General features: G+C 39.1%; 1 protein-coding gene across 1 annotated transcript; it reads right to left on the bottom strand.

Moving 5' to 3' along the window:
• Positions 1-1,662: 1,662 nt before the first annotated feature.
• On the bottom strand, positions 1,663-2,605 carry LOC104592572 (uncharacterized). The gene has a single exon (XM_010252014.3). The coding sequence runs from the start codon at positions 2,417-2,419 to the stop codon at positions 1,844-1,846; it is 576 nt and encodes a 191-aa protein (XP_010250316.1). The 5' UTR covers positions 2,420-2,605; the 3' UTR covers positions 1,663-1,843.
• Positions 2,606-11,299: the final 8,694 nt, after the last annotated feature.

The raw sequence follows: 11,299 nt of genomic DNA, 5'->3' as shown, positions 1-11,299 counted from the left end.
TTTCATATTTATCATTTTAATTCATTTTTCTATCACAAGAAAATAGCATAAATCAAATTTGCACTTGGTACCATTGCTGTTTCTACCTAAAACGTTTTGAGCTACTTAAAATGCACACATAAATCAATGTGTAAGAGGCTATCTGCAGAATGTTTCTCCTGTGCTTTGAGGATCTCATTTTCCAACTAACAAGTTTTGTTAAAATGATCACAGTTGATTGGATGGTTAATGTGTAAAATAGTTCTGTATAAGCTAATAACAAACATTCTATAATTTTGATAATTCCATGTTGGTTAAACCATATCTTATTTGATCTGTTTCACTGAGGTGTCACTAGTCCCAGGTCTGCACTTGTCTTTCCTTGTAATCCCTCATGTTTGTTTGCAGTGAAAATCTGAACTACAGAACTAGATATAAATTTTGCACTCAGTTCCGTTTTGCATTTGTTTGTCTTGTAATTTGTAAATTGTAACTATGATTTGTACTCCTATTTGATACAAAATTTGTACTTTTGCCTCATTTGCACTCAATTTGCATCATCTTCATCCTAGATCATCTGTGCCTCTTTGTGTTCATTTTACAGAGCTCAACATAACTGAATTGTGGTGCTCTGTTGTATATCGATTTGTCATCCTGGTTACTTGGGGAAGAAAACAGTGTTGGAGTTAGTCATGTTCCCAATTTGTAGCATTATGCTTAACATATTGAATCTTGAGATCACTCATCGATCAAGATATGATGTATAACTGAACAAATAGTGGTAGAATGATTGAGCCTTACATGTAAGGCTGAAAGAAGATTTATTTGTCTGTACCTATAAATTCGTAGTTGAGGACTTGAGGTGATTTAAGATACTAGTTTCCCTTGATGGATTTTTTTTTAAGCCAGCTGGAAATACATTTGCAAGTTTCAGTATGAACCCATCATCTCAGCTGTTTCTTTCATGTCCACTCTCCCTTTACCCTCTATGCACTAGTCACTGCCCCATGCCTGCGGATTTTGCATGCTGTCTCTGTTTGTTTGCAGTGCAATTTCATTTGTAAACGGAAAGAATGCAAATTCTGTCCACTCTTGCTCCTGCTTTCACTTTGCTTCAGTTTATTTTTTATTCATTTGCAGGCAAAAAAACAAAAGTTGAAACAAAAATAAATCAGAATTTGCATTCCCATAGTTCTGCACCAATGCAAATGAAATTGCATTGCAGACAAGCCAGACATTTAAGTACAGAAACCTTGGGATTTGTTCAACCACCTGCATGGGTTTCGGTAGAAGTCTGGCGCATTTGGTTTGCAATTACCCTTCAAATTTTGAACTACTTAAAAGTTTACCAGGATGGGAATACCCCAGTCTGAATCGCTATCTTGTGCCTTTCTTCACAATGAAACTCTGTCTCTGTGCTAATCGTTCTACAGCTCTGAACTCTCACAGGGCAAGCTTTTCTTCTGGGTCCTACTTTAACTCTCAAAAGGCACCCTGATCGGTCTTGAGGCTTGGCATTCCTGAGTCTAGAACCTCTCTAAAATAGTTTGCTCTGGAGAAAAGGCCAATTCTTTCAACTAAACGAGACTCCCTTTACCACTTATTTTCTTAGAAGTGGAGAAAAGGCCAATTCTTACAAGCTTTTGGTGCTTGTTTTGCTACCAGATGATGAGAAATAAAAAAGAAAAAAGAAATGTAGTAGTGATCTATGGTGCTAAAGTGATTTTTTTACAAGACCCACCAGTGAAAAAAAAAGTAAGGAAGCCTTCTGAGGCACACAAAACCAAATTCTCTGGTGGTAGAACAAAAAAGAACCATCTCTCAGCATTTGCAAAAAGAGGAAGAAAAAGGAAAAAAAAGAGCTTCATGTGGGCTTCATATCCTGAAACATTGTGTCCCATCTGATCTCCTCGACTGCTGTGGACCAGTATCCATCATCATCATCATCATCATCCACCTTTTCTTCACTGTGTAGATCCTGAACAACAGGAGCTTCCCCAGCATCAATGGGAGGCTCTTCAACCATTGCACATCCACCTGTTAACATCAACCTTCCTTGCTTGAGCTTCATCAACCTCTTATTCCTCTTCAGCATGGATCCTCTCCACTTCTGACCATAAGAAGGTCTGGGCACCACAACAAGAGCAGATTCATCACGATGAACCAATGAGTGGATGTAATTAGCAAAACACCTCTTGGTTTTCTTGATTGCTGCCAGAAGTCTTGTCACAGGGTGCAGCCTTCCTCCCTTCTCCTTCCTGGCAAGCTTGAGTATCTCTAGCCTATGCTTGGCAATGGAGATGCCCATACTCTGCAGAAATTCATGGTTGAAGTAAATTATATCCTCCTCTTCGAGCTCATTGTGGGCAAAAGCGAGGCTGTATTCATAAACAAGTGAAGACTCGAGGCCAGTTCTGGATAACCAGGAGAACCAGTCCATGGCTTGTGTGATGTGGGTGTCTGGGTTAGATGGTCTAAGCGTGGAGCTATTTAAAGCTAGAAAGGAAGGTGAAGACTTATGGAAGGTAGTGCTTGATTTACTTTGTTGGGCCACTTTGATTTTATTTTCTATTTTTCTTGCTTTCGTCTCTTTTTGAAATTGGAGGGTGGTTGAGATTAGAAGAGTGACAGAGTTGAATAAAATAATGTGCATGGGACCCTTATTTTGTTGTTCCTTTTGAAATGAGATCATATCAGACTCTTAGGAGTATGGTCTAAGGGTTCCTTTTGGAAAGATTGGCTTCAATCACGGTCGGCCAGGAAAAAGAATAGTATGGGAGTCACAACCACAACCTTGTGGAATTCCGTTTTTTGTGGGAGGGAATTGGACAAGGGAATCCAAATTTCAAGCTTACAAGGCTGAGTTGCTGACTCTTCAAGGCTTCATGTGAACTTCTATAGGTTGCTGCTTCTTGTACCCATTGAATATTTATCATCTGTCCTGGAGCTTCCTTCTGATTAAATGGGTCTAATAACCATTGGACCCGTGCTGAGTGAGTTATTTGCTGGCCATTTGCCTCTGTGAACTGGATCACATGGTTCTTAATTAATTGATTGATTGTGTGGTTGCTTGGTTTTCATGACATTTGAAGTGGATTACAGTTATGACATACCCAGATAATGTATGAGTGCTTTGGTCACACCCACCTCTGAAATAGTCCGATTCCACTTTAATTACCAGCAGTTTGGAGTCTTGAAGAACATAGTTATGGCTTTGGGCTACCACAGACCACAGTATAACTAAATTTTGGTTTAATATCTATTAACTGATAAGCAATCCCCCCTGTACAATCAATGTTAATTTGGGTTGTTATTTTTATGAAAATATGCCAACTTATGTGTTTGTCCAGGTACCATGGTTCAATGCTACTGGCTTCCTGTCCATTGGATTAGTATTATCATCTGCATAAAGACAATTATCCAATGTTGGACCCATCTATCTTGGGTCTTGGGAAGGGCAGACTGAATACAAACCTAACCTTCGTTTGTATCTTCTTTTCTTTCCTTCTTTCCATGTCTTTGTTACAAAGTGATTACTCTAAGATTGAAACCCGTCTTCTCATACTTGTCAGCCCGAGATTTTACCATTAAGCGAAACCACGGAAAAGGGACAGTAGGTATACATTTCCTAACCATAATGTACCAACCATTTGTCCATCTTATGGTTCACATTACTCCATCACATTTATGTTCCGACTTTTTCTTAAACTCTAAACTGTACTCGTGATGAAGGGGTGGCCACTGTAAATTTTATTAACAATTGTAAAACTAAAAAACCGAAAACATAGAAACCTTATCCCTCAAGAAAACCTGTACACAATGTTCTCTCCATCTCAACTGCATTAACTCTCCCCCTCATATTTTCCCCTTCTGTTTGGTTTTTAATGCTCACATTTAATGGTACATGGTACATCATTATATACAAGAAACATAACATAATTTTGCAATAGCCATAAGGTAGCTCACATATTTATGTGCATGTGTATATGTAATTATGTACTGAACAAGTATGTCAGCAAGACTCCTTATATATTAATATATAATTTCATGACATGATTTCATTTTAGGCTCAGAGCTCAGTAAAGCTGTTGTGTGTGGTCATAGTAATTGATGTTTTAGGAATGATGAACTGGTGGAATCACCCACAAGCTAGCTTAAGTAAAGAAGATTTCAGTAGAGCTTCCTAGGTGATGATTTGATAGAACTTGATAGTAGACAGGCGAAACCAACATTAGAAAACTAAGTTTGAATTAATCCATCTCAGTAATTGTCTGCTGTAACCCACCTCATATAAAAAACACACTTGTTTGTGTGTGTCTCTCTCTCTCTGTAGATGCTCTGATTTTATTTGCAATAAATTTCAGGGGACACATGGGTCTCTGTCTGGTATCACTGGAGCATGTGGGTCACATGAAAGGGTTGGGACCGAATTCTTTGGTTGCACTCGTGAACCTTTCCTTGAATGTTCTGTGGGCTAAATTCCAAGCTAATTGAATGGCCTCTGACTAATATGGGTCACAATGGGTAGCAGGTTAGAGGATGTACAAGAACCCCATTAATAGGGCTCTTTGTTTTTCTTCTGTTTTTTTTTTTATTATTTATTTTTTGATAAGTGTAATAGGGTTCTGTTTAACACATTGGATCCAATCAATAATGGAGTCTATTTGGGCCCCTGGTGGGTTTGGTCCCAGAAATATACAAGGGCCCAAAATATATAAAGTGCTGTAGGTCCTAATAATCAAGTAAATAGATTTTGTTTGCTACTAAAGCTTATTATAATAAGTAGCTGACATCAAAAAAAAGATAATAATAATAAAAAATAATAATAATAATAATAATAACTGCAGTGAAAAATCATATAGTCTATTTACGCCTATTAGTGCCCATGATCCAGCAGTAGTTGAGATGATCGGTCAGCATTCCTCCAAAATAGGAGGTGCAAGATCAAACCCACGAAACATGGCCACATGCTCTCTGTAGTATGGCCACTTGGGCCTAATGTGCACCCTACGGCACCTACCCTTTGATTCCCCTATAAAGCAAACTATATCATACCAAAAGAAATTTGGGCCCACTAGTGGGTGTCCTAGAAATATGCAAGGGCCCAAAAAATATGAAGTGCTGTAGATCCTCTAATAACTAGGAAGTAGTAAATAGATTTTATTTGCGATGAATTTCTGTTCAGCAGTAAAGAGAAATAAAAAAGCATCGTTTTATCTATTGCTTTATATATAAGGGAGAGTTTTCGCTTTTCTTCCTTCAATGAGTCTCATTTTTTTTTTCTTTTTCACCTACAGTCTTTATAACTTATTTTTATTCCTTTTGTGTCCTTACTCCACTACACTTCACCAATTAAAGGCGTGTTCACCATTTGTTTTCATTAAAAAAAGTGATTACTACCTTATTAAAGGACCTACTAGTTTTTTTTTTTTTTTTAATACTAATGTTGATTTTAAACTAAAAGGCAAAAGGGAAAGAAGACAGAAATGGGGCTCTGAGTATGTTCAAAGAAAATGAAATTAATTGATTTTTAGAACAATGAAGCAAGAAGAATTTATGTTGATGGAAACCCAGACCAAATTAGGTGAAGGAAATTAAGTGTAGAAAAATCTATGGGATAGCATTTTAGCAGTACAATGGATGATGGGAAATGGAAAGAACCTTCCTTCCTCTTTCTTGATTCTTGAGTCAATAGACAAAGTATAAAGAGAGACAAACTTTTACTTCAACTTTTTCTATTTTTCTTTATAAGTAGTTGATGTAACCGTTTCTGGTCACATACCATTTTTTGTGATGAATAAATTTTTTGGCTAAGTACTTCGTTGTTTGACCCGGTGGTGACGTGCCTTGGTGATGAGCTACTTGGTAGCGAACTGCCCGGTGGCGAGCTCCCTGGTAGAGAGCTACTTGGTGACGAACTGCCTGGTGACGAACTGCCTGGTGGCGAACTCCCTGGTGGCGAACTGCCTGGTGGTGAACTCCCTGGTGGCGAACTGCCTGGTGGTGAACTCCCTGGTGGCGAACTGCTTGGTGGCGAACTGCCTGGTGGCGAACAGCCTGGTGGACTCGTCACTTGACTTGCTCCTAGGCGGTCTGCAACTGGTGCAGCGCAACCCAACTACCCTCCGTGTGAGGTGATTTCCTCTCCTTTGTAGGCGGTGGGAGCTGAGGGACCTGCGAGAACTGAATCAGAGGACATGGGGGTATTTTCTCGGTGGGGACTCTCCGATGCCCAAGTTAGCATTCTGATTACAGAGAGCTTGGAGAGAAATGAGAGAGCTAGAGAGCAGGGGTTACCATCCTTTTTCTTCCCCCTTTCGGCTTTGGGGGTCGGAGTCCTTATATAGTGGTGTCCTCGCGGGTTAGGTGGGTGAAAAGCCTTCAAACGGTAAGACTCGTCATATCCCATCAGAACCGGGGTACGGTGATGAACTCCTCGAGGTTGTCAGGCTGGCGCTTGTGTCAGGCGGCCAGGTTGTCAAGTCGGCGCCTATGTCAGTTGGCGGGTCGGTGTCCAGGCCAGGTTGCCAGGTCGACGCCTGTGTCCGGGCCAGGTTGCCAGGTCGGCGCCTGTGTCAGTCGGCGGGTCGGTGTCTGGGCCAGGTTGTCAGGCATGAGATCTTCCTACGATACGCCAAACTACTCTTCTGTACCGAGCTACCCAACAAGTGGCGAGAAGCCCAGGGGAACTATGCCGAGCTGCCTGGCTCCTTGGTGACGAGCTCTTTGGTGAGCTACCGAGCTCCTTGGCGAGCTACCGAGCTCCTTGGCGAGCTACCGAGCTCACGGGGTATGTCGTTAATGGTTCTCGGTGGGCGTCTTATAGGTTGCCAGGTCAGCCAGGTCGGATCATGTGCCAGGCTGATCCGGCCAGGTTGCGCGCAGGCCGCGCCAGGTCGCGCGCAGTCCGCGCCAGGTCGCGCGCAGTCCGCGCCAGGTCGCGCGCAGTCCGCGCCAGGTCAGCCAGGTCGGATCATGTGCCAAGCTGATCCGGCCAGGTTGCGCGTAGGCCACACTAGGTCACGCGCCAGGTCGCGCGCAGTCCGCGCCAGGCTGTGCCAGGTCGCAGGCAGTCCGCGCCAGGCCGCGCAGGCCGCACCAGGCCGCACTAGGTCGCGTGCAGGCTACGCGGGCCGTGCCAGGCCGCGTACAGGTCACGCCAGGCCAGCCAGACCGGTGCCCGGGTGGGACACCAACTTGGTAAGTTGTTTGCCTGGGTGTTTGCCTAGTTGTCACGAGGTGCCACGTGTCACAATTTCACTGGAGGGCCAAATCTGCCTTCATCAGTAGTCATTTTCAAGAAAATGCAATTATAAAATGGGATCTTTCTTTATAAAATTGGATTCTGTTAACATATATTAGGATAATAATATTATAATAAATATTATTTATTATATATATATAATGCATATATAGAAGGATTTGCATGAAATGCATCCTAATCTCTAAATTAACTATTAGTTAATAGTTAGTAGATATTAAAAACTATTAATTATAAATTGGGGAGCCAAGTTGGTTCCTCCAAAGGTCTATTTTATATAACATTTTGAACAGGAGAATGTCTATAAATAAGGTTGTTTAGGAAAGATTTCTGAATGACTGAAGGACCTTGCATGTGGCCGATTTGCATTGTGTGGATCCAAAAGGACAAAACCTAATCATCTTCCCAGTTCCCACATTTATTTATTGAATAAATTTCAACCCAGCCAACAACTTTTCATAGCACGGCTTCTTTTTTAGGGGGTATTTTATAGCACGGTTCTTGAGAAGCATCCCTTGTCGATCACAAGCAATACAACCAAAGCGTCATGTGATAATCCATTTGGATAAGTTTTTCGTTTCTGAACTATAGGTTGTAGTAAGAGTTGCTTTTAAAACACAACAATAAACAGTTTGAAGCCTCAATGCATAAAACGTAAGGTATTGTTTGGCAAGTGTTTTAAGGAAGATCTTTCAACAGTGTAGATGACTAAAATACTGGGTCTTATTTTTAAAGATTAAGACCACGTAGTAAGCATCCTGATCTGCCATGGTCTACCAGGCTGCTAAACTAAAGATTTTAGGTGCAGAAAGGAAGAAAGCTTGATTTGAGGCTTCTCTTTTTTTTATTTTTATTTTTTTGCCAATTCAAACTTCTGCGAGCTTTCTAGGATGCGGGTCTTTTTAATTTCCTGTCTTTCGTTTCTAAACAGAAAGGGACTGTTTTTTCAGTCTAACAACAGTCTTTGAAAAACCAAATTATCTTCCAAAAGACATATCAAACAGACTCTGGATCTCCTACCGATGATATCTCTGTCCATGTCCACCCACAACACATTATCCCTATGAATTGAGAATATTCCCCCCTTCATAATACATTAATACTATATGTAGGAGGATGAGATATTCTCCATATGCGACTGTGATGTTATGTGGGTAGACGTGAACAGAATTTATGTGGGCAGGAGATCTAGACTCTGTCAAACAGACTCTAATATTAGAGCTTTGTGATTTTGGGCTTTTAAAAGACAAAATCACTCATCCAAATGAAACCTTAATTATAAATAGAGATTACTTCGGGACTCGTTCAATTGAATTTCAGTATCTAAAAAGTAGATTGGACGCCAAATCAAAGTGATGGTTGTCCCAACTTAATATAATCCCAAAGCCTTTTGGACCACAGCCGGTCCCACAAACCCTTAAATCACAAAATAAGATTAAGGTTTAAGCACCCCGTGAAGGTGTCAGCTGGTTCAGTTGATATAGTTAATAGATGTTGTTCCATTGACCTGGGACCAATCGGTCCAATCCCCACCTTCACTAGCCACTAGGGTCTAGGGGTGCAAGTTGGATTGTCCCAGTTGGAGAATTCCAACAACTACATCATGCTCGTGTTTGGGTTCAGACCCATTTTAAATTTGAGAAATGCTCGATCCATTTGGACCCAAGTTGCACCTCTAGCCATCACCCATCCCACTCCATCTCCAACTTTACTTAGATGTAAAGCTTCACCCATAAAACCTTTATTTATATTTAATCCAGTGCAAGACAGTTCATCTAGGGGTGTCAACATTATTTGAAAATTCAGTTTCAAATTTGAGATTCAACATAATCGAATTGAATTTGGATATGATATTATTCGATTCAATAAATATAATTGATTATATAATTCTTATATATAATAATATAAAACATTTAAATATTTTATATAATTATATAATATTTAAATTATATAAATAATTTATATACTTATATACTTTATATAATAAAACTAATATTTATAATATATTAATCACCTAAAGTAATTAATCGATCAAATTGAATACTCAAATATTTAATCGAATTTGAATATCAAAATTTTTAATTGGATTCAAATTCGATATTGCTTGATTCAATCCGAATTCAATCCATTTACACCCCTACTTGGCAATTGTCAAATTGTCAGTTGACATAAGATGTGGGGGTGGGGGTGGGGACCAATAGGGCTGTAAGTGTTATCTAACTAAAGTTGGTCACTGACTTGCATTAGTTATTAGTTAATAGTGACCACAAGTAATTGCAATGAAAAATAAATGGTTAATACCTTTTCTTTATGCATACATAACAATTTTGTTTATAACTAAGATTTTGAGGTTACATGTATAAGCCCTACAATTAACCTCTATCCAACATATAGAAAAACTTTTTTTTTTATCATTTTAAAGTACTTATTATGATTTTAGAAGGAAAGTCAAAAGGAGAAACTCAACTTGGGCTTTAGGTTTTCAAACATATAATAAAATCTATTACTTGTTGAAAGAATAAGAGGAATTTATGTTTGATGGCAACCCAGACCAAATTTGGTGAGGTTTCAAAATGTGGATGAGAATGGACAAATGGTGGTGGGATGTAGAAAGAACTTCCCTTCTTGATTCTTTTGAGTCAAGAGAGACAAAGATTTAAGAGAGCCAAGTTGCCTCTTCAAATCTTTTCTTTTAACATTTTATAATACCTAGTTTTTAAAGAAAATGCATTGCAAAATTGATATTTTATATAAAAAACAATTAATATGGTCTTTCTCATGCACAAGGGCGAAACGTACTGTGTCAACATATTGGTTACCTATGAATGGGTTTCTAATAACTACACCATGCATAAATCTATTAGCAACATTATGTTGATATTATGGATAAATGGCAACTTATAAATACAAATTTTGCCTACTAACTGCTCATCAGAAAGCATGCAAGAGCAATCACAAAATACCCTTGAGAGGAACATGTCACTTCTAGGCCAAAGAAGTAAGAGGATTAAGATCTTCCATCTTAAAAGATTGACTCAAAAGGTCCTTCAAATGAGTAATGCCATCAAGATTGAGAGGAACATGTCACTTCTAGGTCAAAGGACTTTGCATAAATCCCACATCCATAAATGGAATCTTTCAAACCAAACCCGGGAGCTTGTTTAAGACCATAGAGAGACCTCTTGAGGTGACACACCATTGCTTGATCATTACAATACCCCAAATGAGGCTTCATAAATATTGTTTCTTTTAGATGACCATGTAGAAAGACATTTTTAGCATCCATTTAATGAATATCCACCCATTGTCTCAATGTAGAAATAGCTAACACTAGCTATAAAGGTCTAGATGACCAAAAATAGCTAACACTAGGTAGGCTATAGCCATCTTTGTCATAGGTGCAAATGTCTTCTCATAATCAATTTATTCCATACTCTTTTTTTATATCCTTATGCCACCAAACAAGCCTTAAATCTATCAAGACTCCCATCTAAGCTTAGCTTTACATAATATACCCAACAACTTCCAATAAATGTGGCATTTGGAGGTATAAAAATATGATCCCATGTATCATTTTCAAAAAGGTCGTATAATTCAGCATCCATAGTCTCTTTCTAGTGTATAAAAATCATAGCCCGTTGATGAGTTCTAGGAATATCTATAGATGACAAAAAGGTAGAGAAGGAACTATGGTTGGATGGAAAACCATAACAGTTAGGAGGTCTAGAAATACGAGTAGAATGATGCAAAGGAGGAGGACCATGAGCCGGTGGTGAAGGGGGTAGAGGAGAAAGATCTAGAACAACCATATGATTCTTGATGTATTGACGGAGAGTGTGGAGGATGGTAGATGAGGAGCTCAAAGGACTTACAAAATCGAAAGAATGAAAAACAAATACTAAATGAGCAAGTACTTTAACAATATGAGTGAAGAAAGAAAAATTTTCAAAGAAGACAACACTTCTAGAAATCTAGATATGAATAATTGTTAGGACCATAACAAAAAAACCCTTTATAATTTGAGTTATATCCCATGAAAGCACACAAAGCTGATTGAGA

The sequence above is a fragment of the Nelumbo nucifera genome, chromosome 8 (genome assembly GCF_055504915.1).
Source record: "Nelumbo nucifera cultivar China Antique chromosome 8, China Antique-T2T, whole genome shotgun sequence".
In the NCBI taxonomy this organism is placed as follows: domain Eukaryota; kingdom Viridiplantae; phylum Streptophyta; class Magnoliopsida; order Proteales; family Nelumbonaceae; genus Nelumbo; species Nelumbo nucifera.
Note: the sequence above shows the minus strand (reverse complement) of the source record. Positions and strands in the feature narration are given on the sequence as shown.